This window comes from Dermochelys coriacea, chromosome 20 (assembly GCF_009764565.3).
Source record: "Dermochelys coriacea isolate rDerCor1 chromosome 20, rDerCor1.pri.v4, whole genome shotgun sequence".
In the NCBI taxonomy this organism is placed as follows: Eukaryota; Metazoa; Chordata; order Testudines; family Dermochelyidae; genus Dermochelys; species Dermochelys coriacea.
Window position 1 is genome coordinate 6,386,900 of NC_050087.2, and position 20,738 is coordinate 6,407,637.

The 20,738-nt window shown below is 49.2% G+C and overlaps 1 protein-coding gene across 2 annotated transcripts in view; it reads left to right on the forward strand.

The window, feature by feature from the left end:
- The first annotated feature begins 11,749 nt into the window (after positions 1-11,749).
- SP1 (Sp1 transcription factor) overlaps positions 11,750-20,738 on the forward strand; it is a 34,313-nt gene continuing 25,324 nt past the window's right edge. Inside the window, exons 1-3 of one of the 2 annotated variants that reach the window (XM_038378460.2) lie at positions 11,750-11,996; positions 14,073-14,173; positions 15,072-16,560. In XM_038378460.2, coding sequence (XP_038234388.1) covers positions 11,990-11,996; positions 14,073-14,173; positions 15,072-16,560 — 1,597 coding nt within the window. In that variant the 5' untranslated portion in view covers positions 11,750-11,989. Of the gene's footprint in view, positions 11,997-12,278; positions 12,531-14,072; positions 14,174-15,071; positions 16,561-20,738 lie in introns of those variants that run through there. The other variant, XM_038378461.2, reaches the window with a different exon arrangement.

Below are 20,738 nucleotides of genomic sequence, written 5' to 3' on the forward strand. Positions count from 1 at the left end.
ACATAAGGCAGATTGGGGTTTTTTTTCTCCCCCTTTGTTAAATATTGGCACGAAGTCCTGGTCTGGAGGAGGATCCGGCCCTTGGCGCCATTGTATTCTCAGCATGGAAACTGTAAATTAAGAATCTCTGTTTCGGCCGCGACACACAAGTGTCTCTATCTATCTAGCAGAGGCCAGGCGCCGCCATCGATTCCACCTCTAGGGAGTGTCAGATGGGCGCTCCAGGATGCTCTAGCTTTTGAAGTGCACTGTCTGATCCTAAGATAAGGCCAAAGGGGGCTGGGGCAGGAGGGAGATGAAATAGACAACTCTAGAGATCAAAGGATGGAGAGATAGCAGCCTAAAATCCGGAGAGAGGCTCAAGGAAGGGCCAAAGGGATGTTTTCTCTGGTTTAAAGGGGCAATGCAAAACCATATTCAAACCCACTCAGAACAGACACAGGATTTTAGAGGGGAACTGAAAAGCTTCAGAGCCAAACTCTCCTGAGCAGATTGCGCTTCTCATTCATGCCCTCACCAGAATCTGGCCTCCTTTTTCTGTCCCCACAAGCTACTGTTAGGATTTTGATTATGGTCCCCTCTAGCATCCCCCCACACAATAGGCACCCCATTGTGATGGGGGCTGCCCAGTGATATTCCCTGCCCCCGAAGTGCTTGGAGGCAAGACGGGTAAAGGGTGGGAGGAGGAGGGGAAATGAACGAGGGAAAGCACCAAGATCTCCTGACTCCCCATCCAAGGGCATACTCCTCTCAAGTACACTGCCTCTCAGCTGTTTAATTCACAGCATCACAGGCTTCGTTGAGTCCATTTCAACGTCAAGTTGCTGCAGCTGTGGATGCAACTAGGTACTTGGGTGTCCAAACAGCCTAAGTGCAGAAGCGCCTGCAATGATCTGTGCCTGCATTTTAAAGGCACTAAAAGGGAGGCCGGTGTCTGTACTGTTCATAAAAGCCCCCTTTCTGAGGTGCTGAATGGCTCAGTGGCTGCAGAGTGGTCTAGGGCAGGGGTTCTGAAGACAAATTATTTGGTGGCCTCAGAGTGTGGCCACCAACTCTTGCAGGTGGCCGCTCTCACACTTTTTCCTAAAATATTTAATTAGCTTTAGGAAAAACAAATAAATATGAACATAGACAGGTCCAAATCATTGTCGTTTATTATTTGCATTAGTAAGTCTGTTGTGAAAAGCGATATTAACAAATGTACAACTATTATTTTTCACAGCAGAATTGCTCAGCCCTGGCAAGTCTTGGGCAAATTAAGCTCTGGTTGGGGGGTCAAGGGAGGCAGTGGAGGCCAGAGGCGATGTGGGTGGGTGGCTGGGGGAGGCAGTAGGGGGCTGGAGCCTGAAGCCCTGTGGCCGGAGGACAGACCCGAAGCCTGGGGCCCACCACCGCGCAGCCGGAGCCTGGGGCTGAAGCCTGAAGCCCTGTGGCCAGAGCCTGCCGCCCCACTGCCCCAGGGCTGAAGTCCAAAGCCTGAGCCCCATTGCCCATGGGAAGGCAGGGAACTGACTGGCTGCCTGCTCCTCCAGCATTGTGCCGCAGGTGTCCCCAGAGGTGGGCAGGACCCAACCCCTGCTGGCAACCCCAGCAACCAACACCAAGGTGGTGCATCCAGGAGCACCAGGGAGGGGCTGCAGCTTTGCTCCTCTGCCCCCCTCCCCCAAATCACAGCCCAGGAGGCTCTGGCCCCAAGAAAAGCCCCAGGTGGCTGCATGCGGCCACAGTGGCAGCATTTGAGAAATGCTGGTCTAGGGTGCCTCATGCTTAAGTTGCTCATTTGAACTCAGCCCTGGTTTAAAATGACTTGTACCAGCTGACAGGAGTCTGGTGGCTCAGGGCTCGGGCCAGTTCCCCGGGCCTGGTGCCTGTACCACAGTCAGCAGAGAAGCCAAGGAGTGTATGAGGCCCAGAGAGACTCTCTCCCCATGTCTAGAGGGAATCACCAGTGGTTGTGTGGGGAGAGGGCTGTTGGGGGGGGGAACTGCCCAGACTGAATCTGCTGTGTGGCTGGAGGGATGACTCCAGGGATGTCAATCCAGCACTTTTCACAAGTCTGACATGCACTTAAAAATACAGGCAAAGAAATAGCCTGTTAGTGTGAAAGTATTGCCTGATGCGTAGAGCAGGGAAGTGGCTGGGCAGACTTTGTGGCTCTATTCCCAGTTCTCAAATGGGGGCTATTGTCTAGAATGGGGGGGGGGTAAACCTCAGGACTCCTGGGTTCTGTTCCTGGGGAGTGGGATCTAGTATTTGGTGAGGTGGCTGCAGATCAGGACTCTTTGGTTCCGTTCCCAGTTGTGGGTGGGAAAATGGGCCTAGTGTTTAATAATACCTCACTCTTATATACCCCTTTTCATCCATTGAGCTAAAAAAATAAAAACACTTTACCACAAAGGTCAGTATCATTTGCCCCATTTTACAGAAACCAGGAAACTGAGGCCAAGAAGTGACTTGCTTATGGTGTCCCTACAGAGCAACAAATAGAACCCACAGATCCCGAGCCCTAGGCTAGTGCTCCATCGTCTGCTAGGCTTCACTGACTTGTTAGAGGAAGGTGGATGGACACCAGGACTCCTGGATTCTATTCCCAGGTCTGGAATGGGGATTGAGATCTAGCAGTAGCTGGGACAAGGCATCAGGACTCCCAGGTTTGATTCCTGGCTCTGCTGCTGCCTTGCTCCAAGCTACCTTTGGCCCCACTCCTGTGCTGTGCCTCCTAAGAGACAGGGCACTGGATCGGCCCTCCTGTTGCTGACTCAGGGCACAAAGGCTGTGGGGGGGAGGTGCGCCTTACTTTCAAGGTGGGCAAAGGGAGAGAGGGACAGTTGGGATGCGGGAAAAAGGGGTAGGGTGACCAGATGTCCCATTTTTTAAAGGGACCATCCTGTTTTGGGGGACTTTTTCTTTTATAGGCGCCTATTATCTCCCACCACCCCCTGCCCCATTTTTTCACAGTTGCTATCTGGTCACCCTAGAAAGGGGAAGTCTGCGGAGAACGGGACAAATGGATTCAGCAAGGCTCACTGCTTCCCATGTGGCAAAGACAGCATGGAAAGAGGATGACCTGGGTGGGTGGGGGGATGTTGCTCTCTGATCCCCCCCCCCCCGCCCATCTAAGGCAATGTCCCCATACCGCAATGGGAGGAATGCTCAATTAGAGGCTGGGGAGATACCATCCCCTACACCCACACCCACTCCCTGTGGGGAGGAGATAAGGCTGTGGGGAGGGCTGGTGCTTCTGTCTAACCCCTCCCTGTGGTGTGCTAATCTAGATGACTAGCTGGGTGAGTCACCATCCACAGCACACAGTGCATGTGGGTGTGGTGAGGAGGCTCAGGGAAGGGAGTGGGGGCTGGGCTAGTGCTTCTAAGGGGGGACTGGGAATCAAAACGCCTGGGTTCTGAGCCCATCTGCAGGTGGGAAGAGGTAGCTAATGGTTTGAGTGGGAAATTGTGGCCCTTCTGTGTGCCTCAGTTTCCCCTCTGGGCAAATAATACTTAAGAGGTGAGTGTGATGCTTGACAAAATCTTGGCTGTAATGTGCTTAGGGGACCCTCAGATGAGAGTCACTAGAGCAGAATTATCATGGAGCCTGCTTTCTGTGAGGCTGGAGGTCAGACCTGCAACTGGCTGGGGCTCAACTCAGCAAAACACAAGGCTGTCTTGAGTCCAGCCACTGTGGTTTGCTGCCCAAGAACATTCCCTGCCTGCATTTTGGTGGTGGCAGTGGGAGCAGGAGGAGGGGTTGCAAAAAACCCCACCACTCCTTGCAGAAAGAGACTATTAACTAGCAGCTGCTCAGAATAGCTGGGGCCACCCAGCAGCTGGATGTCTGTGTCTGTGCAGAGTCTCTGAGGGCAAGTCAGAGCAGCTCAGGCTAGAAGCCACACCCCGGCTGGCTGGGGTTTCAGGCATGCCTCACAGAGGTTTGCTTATAAAGCTGAATCCAACACTGGGCCATCCCCCTGCTTGCCAGCCCAGCCCCAAGGGCTGGCCCAGTCCCCAGCGGGAGGGGAAAAGGGATGAGAACTGGCAGCTTCACATGGCTTTGTTGTCTTTTTTTTGTGTGGCTTAGTAGGATCAATCCATTGAACCGGGTTTTAAAGAAACAGGCCACCTTTTCAAACTACGGTGAAGGGTGCTACAGGTCAGCTCCCTAGGTCATGGCTGTTAGGAACATTCATAGATTCCAAGTTTGGAAAATTTCACTGTGGTCATCTAGTCTGACCTGTATAACACAGGCCATAGAACCTCCCCAGAAAATTCCTAAGGCAGATCTTTTAGAAAAACATCCAATCTTGATTGAAAGCATGAAGAACGTCTGCTAGGAAGTACCTGTTGATTTCTTTTCTCATTTACATTCTCCCTCTATTGTTATTTCATGATGCTTGTACTCATATAACTGTAATATAATATATAAGAACACCTAACTTTTGTCTGTTGCTTTTCTTCTGTTCTCAAAGAGCTTTACAAAGGAGGCTGGTATTGTTATCCCCATTTTACAGGAGGAGAAACTGAGGCACAGAGAGGCAAAGTGAGCCAGCAGGCCAGTAGCAGAATCCAGGTCTTCTGATTCCCAGTCAAGTGTGCTATCCACTAGTAAACACTGCCTCCCATACTATGTTGGCTAGCATGTTTGCAGGGCTGCCTTCTACTGGATGCAGAAAGGGTTAGGATGGGAGACTGGGCTGGGATTCAGGAGACTTGCATTCAGTTCCTTGTTCAACCATAGGCTAATCTAGTTCAATTCATTCATTCTATGAATGAATTGGTACAACTTTTGTATGTGTACAAGGCCAAAGAGAGGGGGGAAGGGGGAGGAATTAAGGCACAGAGAGGAATCATACAGCAGGTTAGTGGAACAGCTAGGAAAAGAACCCAGGTCTCCTGAGTCTCCATTAGCTTCTTTTGGTTGCATTATTCAAAGAAGTATTATTATCCCTATTTTACAAATGGGAAATTTAAGTCCAGAGAGATTAGGGACCATATTTTCAAAAGATCTCAGCTCCTGTTTAGGCACTTAAATTAAGTGGCCATATTTGTCCTCCATAGAAGAGCCGGGATTAGAACCTATGTCTCTAATAGTGTGAATCAAAACTCATGCACTTAGCCACACCAAAACAATATACCAAACCTCCCTGGAAAAATAAACAGTATGTGATCAGGTTGCTAAAGGCTGTATTCTAATTTGTATGCACAAAGGGGGCAGAGTTAAGGTTGGAGGGACAACCTTAATGTTGGCATTTGCTAATTATTGAGTGTTTAACTTTGCAAACTTAATAATGTTTTTGAACAAATTTGTTGTTGTTGTTGTTGTATGAGACAAGGTGGGTGAGGTAATATCTTTTATTGGACCAACTTCTGTTGCTAAGAGACAAGGTTCATAGAGTTCTTCAAATTTTCACAGGGGGTGTGGGAGGGTTTTGTGTAAAATATACACACATCCACGAACACATCAGCGGCTTTCACCAAGACTCTCCAATGTACTTTAAAAACATGAGGCCTTGTGAAAAGAGTGCCCAAATCCCATAGGCCAGGGCTACACTAGAAACTTTTGCCAGCATAACCATGTCGGTTAGGGGTATGGGTTTTTTGCCACATTATAATACTGGCAAGAGCCCTAGTGTAGACACGGTTATACCTGCATAAAAGTGCTTTTGCTGGTATAGCTTATTTTGCTCACTGAACCAGTATAAAAGCTATACTGGCAAAAACACTTTTTGCTGGTATAAACTGTCTCTCCATCAGGAGAGTCTGCTGGTATAGCTATAGCAGTATGGCTCAGGCAGCTTTGAAAATCTCAGCCTTAATAAATAAAGCCACCTAGCCCTTGCTGCCTGGAGGCAAATTGTCTCTCTGTTCTATAAAGGGGTGAAACTGAGGCATAGACCAACCATGACTTATCCAGCAAGTCAATGGTGGAGCTGCAGAGAGGATGTGGGTTTCCTGACTCCCAGTTCTGTTCTTTAACCACATCCTTCCTTCCCTCTGTGATAATGATTTAATGTGAGGAGAGGGATGTTATTTAACTCTGCAAAATCTCTTGGGATATGGTTGGTATGACAGATGCTCTGCAGAACGAAGCTGCGTTGTAATAAATAGCTAGTCATCCCAATGGCTCATGGGCTGCTATTCCACCAGGTTTCTGTTTTCCCTATAATATCTGGTTTCACTTCCTGCACCAGTAGTTCTAGTTCCTCCATTTTGTTACCCAGACTCCTTGCATTGGTGTACAAACATCTTAATTGTTGCTGCTTGGCTTCACCTACATTCCTGGCCTAATTGGGTACAGTCATTCTACTGCCTATCTGACTACTATCAGCACTATCCTTCCTCTTCATGTCCATTCGCATTGTCCACTGCTGTTCCTTTCTCCATTGCTGTATCCTTTCTTACTGGATTTTGCTCCCTCTCAACGTTCAAATCAAGTGTAGAGATTACCTGAGCATCTCCCAGCCGTCTTCCCAGAATTTCTATTAAATCTCTTTTAATCAGTTGTGCCGGCCTTCATTCCAGAAGCCTATTTCCTTCAAGTGGAGTCCATCTCATGAGAACAGTCCTCTGTCCATGTATGCCTCCCAGTGATCAAACATCCTGCCAAAGCCCTCGTTACAGCACCATTCCCTGGGCTATCTGTTGATCATCATAATCTTGTCTTCCCTTTGTTCTTGTTATGTAGGGACAGGCGGAATCCCACTGAAGATCACCTGAGCCTCCATTTCTTTAAGCCTCTTCCCCAGCCTGGCACAGTCTCCTTTAATACGTTGAAATCTCTCCTTAAACCTTCCCTCTGATGTAAACCCTCCAGAACACAACAGCTAGATGTCTGGTGTGCTCTGACCACTGCTTATTAAAATTACCATCATCCTTGCAGTTGCCTTGAGCATTTCCCACTTGTTTGTTGTATTCACCTGTTGTCTCTCATCTTATATTGTAAGCTCTTTGGGGCAGGCACCATGTTTTTGTTATGGGTATGTACAGTGCGTAGCACAACAGAGGCCCGATCCCTGATTGGGGCCTCTTGCCACCACAGTAATACAAATAATAAGAACCAGTTTGATTTTTTGCTTGTACTGGATCCTTGTATTTTAAAAACCCGTCGGCATTATTTTAATCACTAAAGCTGTTGCAATCTGTTGGCTGGGACACACTGTTTGTTGGTCTTTTGCTGCTCTCTGATCTCTGGGAGTGAAAAAAACAAAAAACAGTTCTGTTGGAGGTAGAGTGAGGTCATATTTAGTGATGGCAGAATTTTCCAGCTGCTGAGAGAAAGAAAAAAAAAGGCAAACAGCAGTCACTCTTAAGAGGGTCAGTCGAGGAACACTAAGAGGGATCAGACCAAGATTTTGACCTCTGACCTCTTGGTCTCAATGAAGCCTCCAAAATCAATAAGAAGAGAATGTTTCACTTCATCTCATCAGCATCAGGAAAGCCTACCACGAACTGCTGCAGAACCGTTCCGTTCATTTAAAGGGATTGTATTCATGCTGTGGCCACTGGCTGAGTCCACCAGACTTATTTGTATTTGTCATCATGGCACGAACAATAAAAGACATCAAAAAGACACAAGTGCAGCAGCGTTTTAGTTTATGACTGGTGTCTGTAGGCAGCACACAATAAGAAGAATTGTGAAAGAACAACTGCAGAAAGCTGCTGTCAGCCAAACAACAGCAACAGCAAAAGTGTCTTTATGCCTCTACCTCTACCCCATTCATCTCAGCTAGGTGTGAACTCTACCCATTCAGCACCTCATTCGTTCAAAAAGGTGTCAATTTCACCTCTGTTGGCCCTATTGACTGCCACAATATTAGGATAAATCAAGAAACAACATACAATTGGGAAGGCAGTGCAGTAATTCATCCCTGGTGGAAGTCCAGCTTCATTGTTGGATGTGAAGGAGATTCCCAAATGGCTGAGGATGTGAGGCAGATTCCCAAACCTGAGCCATTCTTTTTAGGTGACAAATCTGAGGAACTGTCCCAGATTGAGATATCATTAGAGGAGGTTTTGGAACAAATTGATAAATTAAACAGCAATAAGTCACCAGGATCAGATAATATTCACCCAAGAGTTCTGAACGAGCTCAAATGTGAAATTGCAGAACTACTAATTGTAGTCTATAACCTATCATTTAAATCAGCTTCTGTACCAGATGACTGGAGGATAGCTAATGTGACACCAATTTTAAAAAAGGGCTCCAGAGGTAATCCCAGCAATTAAGGCCAGTAAACCTGACTTTGGTACTGGGCAAACTGGTTGAAACTATAATAAAAAACAATATTGTCAGACATATAGATGAACATAATTTGTTAAGGAAGAGTCAATATGGTTTTAGTAAACGGAAATCATGCCTCACCAATCTACTAGAATTCTTTGAGGGGGTCAACAAGCATGTGGACGAAGGGGATCCAGTGGATATAGTGTACTTAGATTTTCAGAAAGCCTTTGACAAGGTCCCTAACCAAAGGCTCTTAAGCAAAGGAAGGTGCCACAGGATAAGAGGGGAGGTACTCTCATGGATTGGTAACTGGTTAAAAGATAGGAAACAAAGGGCAGGCAGTCCTATTCAACATATTCATGAATGATCTGGAAAAAGGGGTAAATAGTGAGGTTGCAAAATTCGCAGATGATACAAAATTACTAAAGATAGTTAAGACCCAGGCAGACTGCGAAGAGCTACAAAAGGATCTCTCAAAACTGGGTGCCGGGCAACAAAATGGCAGATGAAATTTAATGTTGATAAATGCAAAGTAATGCACATTGGAAAGCATAATCCCAACTATACATATAAAATAATGGGGTCTAATTTAGCTGTTTCCACTCAAGAAAGAGATCTTGGAATCATTATGGATAGTTCTTTGAAACATCCACTTGATGTGCAGCGGCAGTCAAAAAAGCAAACAGAATGCTTGGAATAATTAAGAAAGGGATATGTAATAGGACAGAAAATATCATGTTGCCTCTATATAAATCCATGGTACGCCCACATCATGAATACTGTGTGCAGATGTGGTCACCCCATCTCAAAAAAGATATATTGGAATTGGAAAAGGTTCAGAAGAGAGCAACAAAAATGATTAGGGGTATTGAACGACTTCCATATGAGAAGAGATTAATAAGACTGGGACTTTTCAGCTTGGAAAAGAGATGGCTAAGTGGAGATAAAATCATGACTGGTGTAGAGAAAGTAGATAAGGAAGTATTGTTTACTACTTCTAATAACACAAGAACTAGGGATCACCAAATGCAATGAATAGGCAGCAGGTTTAAAACAAATAAGAGAAAATATTTCTTCACACAACACACAGTCAACCTGTGGAACTCCTTGCCAGAGGATGCTCTGAAGGCCAAGACCATGACAGGGTTCAAAAAAGAACTAGATAAATTCATGGAGGATAGGTCCATCAATGGCTATTAGCTAGGATGGGCAGGAACAGTGTCCCTAGCCTCTGTTTGCCAGAAGCTGGGAATGAGTGACAGGGGATGGATAGCTTGATGATTACTGGTTCTGTTCATTCCCTCTGGGACACCTGGTACTGGTCACTGTTGGAAGATATTGGGTTAGTTGGACTCTTGGTCTGACCCAGTACGGTCATTCTTATGTTCTTATGTTCCCCACGATGAGAAAATGTGTTCTTATTTATAAAATATACTCATGATATTTTGACAGGTTTCAGAGTGATAGCCGTGTTAGCCTGTATCAGCAAAAGTCTCCAAGGTGCCACAAGCAATCCTTGGTTTTTTTTATGATATTTTGTGTTTTTCTTAAAGCTCCAGCTCCTGAAGTTTGCTGATTACATGAGAATCAATCTCAGCTTTCATTTAAAAAAATAATAAATCAATTTGTAGCCATCATCATTGCAAAGAAAAGCTTGGAAATACGAAGTGTATATCACTTAAAGGCTCAAAAAACAAGAGGCAAAGAAAAAGAAGACAACTTTTGTTATTTTGAAGCCATTTCATGATTTTTGAGAGCCTGAGTCACGATTTTTGAATGGCTCATGGGCAGCTGGGTGGGAAAGAACATGGCATCCGTTCTTGCACAGCGCTGGGCCTGGCCTTCCAGTGAGGCCAGGCAGGGAGAACATTGTCCACACTAAGGTGGGCCCAGACCCTCAGAGCACTCTCGGTGGCAGCGTTTTAGGGGACACAGGAGATGTGGTGACAACTTAGGAAATACCACAGTGTTTCGGGGCGGCAGGGAGTGGTGCGGGGAGAATTTCAGGGGGTGACACAGGCATCTAGGGGAAATACATGAGCATCTTGGGAGAACATGGAGTGGATGTCTTGGGGGGACGTCTGAGTCTCAGACATTCATGTTGACATGACAGGGTCTCAGCGTGTTGTGTATCTGGATGGGAGGCGTGCGATGTGACATCTCAGAATAACACGTCTGGGGGGACATGGAAGGGCTCTCAAGGACACTAGAATTAGGTGACCAGATGTCCTGATTTTATAGGGACCGTACTGATATTTGGGGCTTTTTCTTATATAGGTGCTTATTACCCCCCACACCCTGTCCTGATTTTTCACCCTTGCTATCTGGTCACCCCAACTACAATGTCCCGTAACATTAACCATGTCTTGGGATGACATGTGTTGAGTTTTGAAGAGACGGGTGTATCGTCCCAGTGGGATATGGAGGGCTACCCGCTCGTGGGATGCTGTGATATTTGGGGGTGACCAGGCTGTGTCTCCGCGGGACAGACTGTGACAAGCCTGGGGTGACGTGTCTGTGTCCTGGGGACGGACGTCCTGACACGATGGAGGCGCGGGCTGGCAGGAACTCGGGGACGGTGTTATGGGGGAGGTGCTGACATGACAGGATCTCAGGGGGACATGTGTTGTTCTGATGGGGCCCCGGGGGGGGGAGGGGGAGGACACACGTGCCAGCGTGAGGGAGTCTCAGGGGAAGGGGCTGCTGACGGGGCCCGAGTCCCGTGCTCGCTGTGGTGACTGGTCTGGGGGACGCGCTGGTAACACGTGTCCGTGGTGGGGACAGGGTCTGTGAGGGGGGTGGGCTGAGCGGGGAGCGCCGTGCCACACGCCGCTGGGGCAAACGCAAGGCGAGCAGGGCGCCTCCTCTACTAAATGGGGGCGGGGACAGGCGCTCGGAGCTCGACATAAAATGGCGCCTTTTCGCCCACATTCCCCAGCGCCGGCCAACCCAACCCTCCAAGGGTTCAACCGAACCCTTTACAGACGCCTGCACGCAGTTCCCATAGGTCGATTTCGGTCTGCTCGCCATCCTCATTGGGTCTGATCCCTTGCCCGGCATCCCGCCCGATCGCTGATTGGCCGCTCTACATGTCAGACTCTAATCCCGCCTTCTCCCGCCTTTCGCATTATTGATAGCTCATTGGTGCTGTCTCGCGTCAATTGACTTTTAGTCCCGCCTTCCCTATATAGCTAGCTCTCAGAAGCCCGCCTAACGGTCGATTGGTCAAATTTCACGTCAATCACAACTTCGTTCCATGCTCTCCAGGCCTCTCCCGTACGGGGTTTCCTGAGGAGCCCACATGATCGTTGATTGGCCACCTGTCACGTCAGTTGTTCTTTCGCCTCATTCTTTTGTCCCTCCCTTCCCCGAACGGGCCTTCTGGTTTTCTATTGGCCACAGACTCCGTCAATTCCTCCCGCTGCCCTCCCTCATTGGGCGGAGCCGCGAAGGGGGCGTATCCTAGGGCCGGGGCTTTTCGTAGACTGTTACCGCTCCCTCTTAGGATCCGCCTGGTTTCCCATTAGCCATGCAATCTGTCGTCCGCCATTAGTCCCGCCCACAGAGTGCCTCCTTGCCTCCTGATTGGGCGGAGCCGAGTCGGAAGGCGTGTCTCAGGGCTGGGGCCGTGTCGCACAGCTCCTCCAGTCCCTCCCTCGCCAGCCCTTTGGCGGTCACCGGCGGGGTTAGGCTGCCTCGTCAGCGAGTCGGACTCCCCCGCCCCTCCCCCCGCCCCGAGAGCGACTTGGGCTCGCCCCCCGCGGCGACCATGAGCGGTAAGGACGGCACCACCCCGGCCCCGGGGGACGCGAGTCCGGCCGACTCCGACGGGCCGGCCCCGCCCCGCCCCAGCCAGCCCCCACCCCCGGGCCGAGGGGACCTGGGAGGGGGGAACCCTCGAGGGGAGGGACCCGGGGGGAGGGGGCTCGAGACGGGGGAGGATCCCGGGGGAGGGGGCCTGGGAGGGCCAGGATCCCCGGAGGGAGGGGAACTCTCGTGGGGGCGGTCCCGGAAGGGATTGGTACCTGAGCCCGGGGGAGGGGAGAAACCTCGTGGGGGAGGTCACGAGGGGAGGGGGCTCGAGATGGGGGACGATCCCGGGGCAGTGGGGACCTTTGTATCCTCGTGGGATGGGTCATGGGGGGAGGGGGGCAAAGATCCCGTGGGGGGGGGCATCCTTCGCGAGGGTGGATCTCGCAGGGACTGGGAGAGCCCTCGTGGGGGAGGATCCGGGGGGGAAGGGGCAGCCCTCGTGGGGGTGGACCTCAGGGGAAGCGGAACCCTTAAGGGGGGAATCCCTGGGAGAGGAGGTGAGGGTCCGGTGGGGTGGGGTCCCCTGGGGGGATGGTGTAAGGATTGGGGGGGGGAGCTGTTGTGGGAGAGGGCTCTTGGATGGGGTGGGGGGAGGATCCCAGTGGGAGAGGGATCCCTCGTGCAGAGGGGTGGCCAGGATCCTGGTGGGAATAATCCTGGGGGAAGGCACCTGGAAGTGGGGAGGGAGGATGTGAGGGAAGGGAGTGGAATCTTCCTGAGAGTGAATCTTTCATGGAGCCTTTGTGGAACAGACTGGGGGGAGCAGGATTTTGGGGGAGGGGGAATCCCTTGTGTGATGGATCCTATGAGGAAAGGGGCTGGGATCCTGTTCCTCAGGAGGGGAGGGGGGAACTCTCGTGGTTTAGTCCTGGCAGGCGGGGTAGCCCTTGTGGAGGATCCAGGGGGAGGGGAGAACTATTGTGGGATGGATCCTAGGAGGGTGGGGAGGCAGGAACTTGGGCAGAGAGAGGCCTAGGTGTGCAGGATCCTAGGGCAGTGGTTCTCAACCTTTCCAGACTACTGTACCCCTTTCGGGCGTCTGATTTGTCTTGCGTACTCACAAGTTCACCTCATTTAAAAACTACTTGCTTACAAAATCAGACATAAAAATACAAAAATGGCACAGCACACTATTACTGAAAAATTGCTTGTTTTCATTTTTACCATATTTATAAAATCAATTGGAATATAACTATTATACTTACCTTTCAGTGTATCTATATAGAGCAGTAGAAACAAGGTGTTGACTGTATGAGATTTTAGCTTGTACTGACTTCGCTAGTGCTTTTTATGTAGGCTGTTGCAAAACTAGGCAAATATCTGGATGAGTTGATGTATCCCTGGGGGTACTCAGAGGGTACGTGTATCCCTGGGTGAGAATCACTGTCCTAGGGTGTAGGGGGAACCTTTGCAGAAGTGGAATCTGGGTGGAGGGAGGTTGGGAAGGTCCGTGGGAGGGGGAACACTCAGGGGAGGGAGGGAGCGAGCAGGTGCAATGGGGCCCTGAGGAAGGGAGGGCATGGGGATAGAGGGGAGAACCCAGGGGGTAGAGAGGGGAGCAGAAGAAGGGACTTGCAAGAGTGGAATGAGGAGGAACCTGAGAGAGGAAGAGAGCGTGTTCCTCCCATTTCCTCCTCACTGAGTTTCTATGCTAACCCCCATTTGTCAATTTCTTTCCCATTCTCTTTTCTCTCCAGCTTGACAGCCCCCTCCCCTCTTCGGCTTTCCCTTTCTATCTCGTTCACTATCTCCCTCTTCACCATCCTCTCAAGCCTTCCCTTTACCTCTCTCGGTCCAGTTGAGTGCCTGGATACTAGGGGTGGTTGGTGCCCTTTAAGTACTTAGAAAGACCCTCCTTCACCTTTCTAGACCCACCTCCCTTCTTTCTGTTTTTACCTTCCTGGGTGTTCTCTTTTCCCTTAACTTTCCTGTTTTTAAACTGCTGTCATCACCCTTCTCAACCCTTCCCTGTACTCTGCTTCTCACCGACTTTTTACAGTTTGATTGTAAAAGTGTTTATCGTTTGCCTCCCCATGCAGACCAAGAGAGTCCAGAAGAAATGGCTGTTGTGAAGTCTGAGAAGGAAGAAGAAAGTACTTGTAGCAGAAGCAGTAGTATTGGAGGCAATGGTGAGGGTCAGGTGAGTGGAGTCCCAGCATGGTAGGAAAAGAGAAGATTGTGTATGGTGTCGGTGGGGAGTGAGATTTGAAAGGAGGCAGGTTGGTGGTACCCTGGCAGTCCTCAGCACACTGTGAGACTGCAAAAACCTATGACTTCTGTATGGTGAGGTTCCCTGTGATGGCCCCAATAGTAAAGGGTAGGGGCTAGCTTTGGGGTAGAGAGAGGAGAGTTTTAAGACTGGGGAAATCAGTCACTTCTTTGACCTTGTATAACACACAAAGTGCATTCATGCATATAATTTCAAAACAAACACTCCACTGCACACGTCTCCCCCTGGTGGAAGGAGGAGAGAACAAGCATGTGATGTGTGAGTCATATTGCTTAATGCACACCTAGAAGGTGCTCAGCTGCTATGCTGATGAGCACAGTATGAGACCCTATAGAGAATGGAATGTGGTTGTCCCACAAGATCATATACAAAACCTCTGCCAACATTAACATTTCTGCACCTCCTCTAAGAAATAGTGGTGTTAGCCCCTTCTTTAATCCTCTTTTCTTTCTAGGGGATGCACGGTCTCAGGGTCCATAGGTGCCTAGTAGCAATAGTACTGCCTCTTAGGCTCTCTCCTGTGGAGATGTGCCAAATATCATGGCAAAGGGAAACTTCCTGGTCTTGGGCTGAACGATGAAGGCAGTTTCTACTGTCTCTCCTTGTGTTCATCAAAATCCTTCCTCCTTTGATGTTCCTCCACGTGCTCATGCCTGACAGCCCTATGTTTGCTAGTTGTATTTTCCAGCTGTGTGTGTCACTAAGGGATGTTTCCCTAGTCTTTAGCTGAACAATTCTCCTTGTTTTTGCTTAGTTTGCACGGGGCTGGTTAATAGATACTTAACTCCTTCTTCTCATGTGTCTTTAGGAATCCCAGCCTTCCCCCCTGGCTCTGCTGGCAGCTACGTGCAGCAGGATTGAGTCTCCCAATGAGAACTCCAACAGCTCCCAGAGCCAGCAGGGGGGCTCAGGTGAGCTGGACCTCACAGCTGCTGCCGCTCAGCTTGCCCAGACTACAAATGGTTGGCAAATCATTTCCACTGTCCCTGGGACATCCACCTCCTCCAAGGAGCAAGGGAGCAACGGCAGCGAATCCTCACCAAAAAACCGACCTGTGACAGCTGGGCAGTATGTGGTTGCTGCTGCCCCCAATTTGCAGAATCAGCAGGTGCTGACCAGTTTGCCTGGTGTCCTACCAAACATTCAGTACCAGGTGATCCCACAGTTTCAAACTGTTGATGGGCAGCAGCTGCAGTTTGCCACCACCCCAGCCCAAGTTAACGTCCAGCAGGATGCCTCTGGCCAACTTCAGATCATCCCTGGGACAAATCAACAGCTCATTACAAATAGAGGTGGGACAGGCAATATCATAGCCGCCATGCCAAATTTGCTGCAGCAGGCTGTCCCAATCCAGGGGGTTGGATTGGGCAGTAACGCTCTCTCGGGACAAACTCAATACGTGGCAAATGTCCCAGTGGCTTTAAATGGTAATATCACCTTGCTGCCTGTCAGCAGTGTTGCCACCAGTTTGGCGCCCACTTCTCAGACCGTCACTTTAAGTAGCTCTGGCTCTCAAGACAGCAGCTCTCAAATAGTGACTTCTGGTGCTGCAATCAGCTCTTCCAACATAGTGACGTCCCTTGCCACCTCTGGTGCTTTTTTCACCAATGCCAACAGCTATTCTACCACGACCACAAGCAGTAACATGGGCGTCATGAATTTTTCCAGCAGTGGGACCATGGGAACAAATGTTCAGGTCCAGACACCCCAGAGGGTTAGCGGCGTTCAGAATTCGGACTCTCTACAGAACCAGGTTTCTGGTATGGGACTTCAGCAAGGTCAGCAGAAGGATGCCGATCAAAATCAGCAGTCTCAGCAGCAGATCCTAGTGCAGCCTCAGCTTGTGCAGGGAGGGCAAACCATTCAGGCCCTCCAAGCTGCTCCACTCTCTGGCCAGACCTTTACCACCCAAGCCATCTCCCAAGATGCTTTGCAGAACCTTCAGCTTCAAGCAGTCTCCAACTCTGGGCCAATCATTATTCGAACACCTACTGTGGGGCCAAACGGACAGGTCAGCTGGCAGACTATTCAACTGCAGAATCTTCAGGTGCAGAACCCCCAAGCTCAGACAATCACCTTGGCCCCAATGCAGGGAGTCTCTCTGGGGCAGACGGGGCACACCAACACGCTCACACCAATAGCATCTGCCTCACTCCCCAGCGGCACTGTCACGGTAAACGCCGCTCAGCTGTCTTCTATGCCAGGCCTTCAGACCATTAACCTCAGTGCCTTGGGAGCGTCTGGAATCCAGGTACACCAGCTACAAGGGCTGCCACTGGCTATAGCAAATGCCACTGGTAAGTTGGACGTTTTGTTGAAATGGTTTTTGAATTATTCTTTTTGATTCTGATCTCGCTTCCTATAAGGCAGTATCTCAACTGTTCTGTACATTAGCTTTGCAGGCCCCCTAGGCAATTGCCCTGCTTCCTCCCCCCTAACACTGAGCCTGCTTGTGACCCCTGCCCAAACTTGTCCCATGACCCCCATGGGGTCATGACCCGACAGGTTGATAAAACACTGCTAATGGGAGGAACCCAAAGACATGAAGTGTCCAGACAACACAGCCAGCTGTGGGAGAGGTGTCAAACACCCAGTTTGCAAGCCAGATCTGACCTTTTTCGTTTGTGGGCCATGTGACAGGTTCAGATTCAGCAGAATCTAAGCTTCCATTTTAAAAAGTTTCTACCCCTCATAGTTGTGAAGATAAAGTCCAACAATAGGAACAAAGTATTACAGAGACAATGTCAGCTCCCTGAATCTTCAGACAACCCGAAATGAACTCTGAAGAGGTGTGAACTAACTGCCCACCCTTCCTTAATCATGGAATTCACATCAAAACCCAATTATGAAGGTTAACTCCTTCATTGCTGATAATTTTAACAAATTAAATGGAAGGAAGTGATTGTGGCAGGCGTGTCTTGTGTTCCAGCTTTGGGGTTTCAGCCAGTCATCCACAGGGGGTTAGGATAGAAAGGGATTCCCCCTCCCCACTCCCCAAATGCATTTCTAGGAGGTGTCATTTTAATCTCCTCTTTCTGAAGCATCCGGTATGGCCATGGCTGGCGATGGGACACGGGGCAGGGTGGGCCAGGGCTGGGTGGCACCAAGCATCCTCTCTCTCTCTCATGTGCTTGGCTGGCTGGTTCTTGCTCACATGCTCAGGGTCTAACTGATTACCACATGTGAGGTCGGGAAGGAGTTTTTCCCAGGCAGCAACCTTGGAGGTTTTTCACCTTCCTCTGCAGTGTGTGGATCACTTGCTGGGATTATCTGGGTATACCTCATTTAATCCTTTCCGTGTCACTGCAGGAGCTGCAAGCACTGGTGCACCTCAGTCCCTCTGCTGTAGCACATGGTTGTCTAATCTGTTGGTCTCATATATTTTGGTCTCACATCCGTTGTTGAGTTAGGTGTGCGGGTGGTGCTGGTAGCCTGCAATATTCAGGCGGTCAGACTAGATGATCTGTGATCCCTTCTGGCCTTAAACTCTATGACTTTGTGAAGTGTGGGAGTGAAGCCCAGGGAAGGAGGGAATTGGGAGAGATGTGAGCCAGACAGGGAAGAGAGAGAGAGACAGAAAGGAGGATGAGGAAAGAAGAGAAACAAAAGGCAGAAATAGCAGTGATTCTAAAAGATACATAGTTCTCCCACTATGTAATGCTGAGTGCAGCAATGAAGCCCTGAACAAATTACGAACAACTAAAATTCAGTTTCTAAGTAAAGCCTATATTCTCCTCCTGATCTTTATCCAAACCCCTTATTGCATGAGTAAGAGATTCATTGTATGCTGGAGGCAGTCTGTGGTCATTATGGAGGCCTAAATGTATATGGACCATCATTAAAAGTGGAATTCAGTATCAGTTTGACTCCCCTGACCCAGGGGATAAGCCAGACAGAGTTGCAAACTCTACAAGGCAAAAGAGTCAAATTGGGGGAACATTATAATATTTCTTCCTCATCTTAAATTAGGAATTTCCATACAGTGACTTGAAGTGTGTGCTCAGAAGAAAGTGGGGATGGGTATAAGATGCTATGATCTCATTACTTGGAGATGTTCAAACATTGAGACTGGCACAAAGCATCCTGATTGTTTCCATTGACTCAATACTGTCGTCTCACAAATGGTCTCTCTCAACAATCGATACTGTAGTTGGTACAGCCTTATGGTGTCATAGTGCAGTGTGCATTTATGGTCTTGCTAGTCTTTATACTTGGACATTTTGTTCCTACTTTTGAGACAGAGCATTTCTTAATTTCTTTCACTGAGTGAACTTAATGCTGAAGAGTAATATTTTTAAACTATGCCTGTACTTGGTAGTAGCTTCTTAGGATGGTGCATGTCGCATCATTTTGTATCTTACTTAAAAATGCAGCCACTCAAGTGAGTCACGAAATTTAGAAGCAATTTAAATGTTGTGCAATTCAACTTCTGTTTCCTTCATGAAAGAGAATAAAGCCACTTCCTTGGAATTGTTTTGCAGTGTTTTGTGACCTGTTGAACTGCTGTTAAATTGATTTGGGTTTTGTATGTCTACAAGCTGTTTTCATATCTGATTAGCTGTAATTATTGGTTTTCCACTGTATGAAGTCAATGAAATAACGTGCATCTTTCTCACAAGCCTTGTGTGTGCATCCGTCCTATAGAGCCTGTTTTTGTCATTTCATTTGTCTGATTTCTGTGTTCAGTGGATTCACTAGTATTGTCTAGTACTCTAACATCGTGATCCTCCCAAGTACATCCTGTGCAGCCTGCTCTGAGCCTATGCAGCTAGCTCAGTTTTAAACATGGTATGGTACAGGACATGCCTTGAAGCATATAGGCAATTCCTAGTTCCTGTATTTGTGAGATGGCTTTGCCCTGGATGGGTGGATCAGGGAGGAACTGTCTTGGAGACTACTCATCAGATCGGGGTGGGAAACTTTTTGGCCCATGGGAATAGAAATTGTATGGAGGGCCATGAATGCTCACAGAATTGGGCTTGGGGGGTAGGAGGGGATGAGGGCTCTGATTGCAGGGGCGGTGTCCAGCATGGGGGCCAGAAATGAGGAGTTCAGGATGTGGGAGGGAGCTCTGGGATGGGGCTGGGGATGAGGAGTTTGGGTTGTGGAAGGGTGCTCTAGGCTGGGATCAAGGGATTCGGAGGGCAGGAGGGGGATCAGGGCAGGGGATGGGGGTGCGGGAAGGAGTGCAGACTCCAGCTTGGGGTGCGAGTTCTAGGGTGGGGCTGGGGATGAAGGGTTTGGGGTGCAGGAGAGTGCTCCAGGCTGAGATCAAGGGATTCAGAGGGCGGGAGGGGGTTCAGGGCTGGGGCAGGGGGTTGGGGCATGGGGAGACTGTCAGGGATGCAGGCTCTGGGTGGCGCTTACCTCAAGTGGCTCCCAGAAGAAGCGGCATGTCCCTTCTCCGGCTCTTACGCGGAGGCAGAACCAGGCGGGTCTGCATGCTGCACCGTCCACAGGCACCGGCCCTGCAGCTCCCATTGGAGTGCTGGAGGGGGGTCATTAGAGTGCGTAGGAGCCGGAGGCGGGCCAGGCCGCTGCTTCCAGGAGCCTTGTAGAGCGGCCCCTGACCCTGCTCTCCGGCTGGAGCCCCCGACCCCGGTCCCCAGCAAGAGCTCGTTTAAAATGGCTGGCGGGCTGGATCCGGGCTGCAGGCCGTAGTTTGCCCATCCTTGCATCAGATGGCTTATTTCTGAGCAACCATGTTCCTTTTTTTTTTTTTTTTTTTACCCTGACAGCCATGTGTTAGAATAGAAAGAGGGCTGCTTTTAGTGGAAACCCCCTCATTTGTGATGACATGTTTGCTGCCTTAAATTTTAATTGTCTGACATAATGCATTCTGCAGCAGAGATGGCCAGAGGCCTTTGTCCTCAACTTGGAGGATACGATGTTCAGGTGACTGATAGATATTGTGGTGCAGGCTTCAAGAGACCTATGGGAACCTACTTGGATGTTTTTGGCCAAGCTCTCATGTGGTGAGATATAAATAAATTATAGGCCGAGCTGGAAGTGATGCCTATTGTTAAAGTTGTCTAACGTTTTCTATTATGAGCCCCTGTTGCTTATCACTGTGCCAAACTTTTAACAATTCGTGCTGGGACTTTCCATGCTTGCACTCTGTATAAGGACTGGTTTTTTTGTTTTTTTTTGGTTTTTTTTTTAAGTTTTGGTACAAACAGTTAATGCGCTTCAGAGAATGAGGTGAAGGGAAAAGTGAAATTGAAATGTCAGGGGTTAGCCATATATAATCATTAATGTGCCAGCCCTTATTGTCCATATCAAAACCTAACCGGATCTTGCTGAATTATACGACTCTGAGCATCATAATTTGTACGTGCTCAGCAGAGATTGCTTGAGGTATGCTGCTAAAATCGCTGAACATTCCACCCGCACTAAGAATACTTGCTGACCCATCCTGTACACCGAGCCTGCTCCCGGACCCCACGGAGCTTGAACTACAGATGGGGAAGAGCAG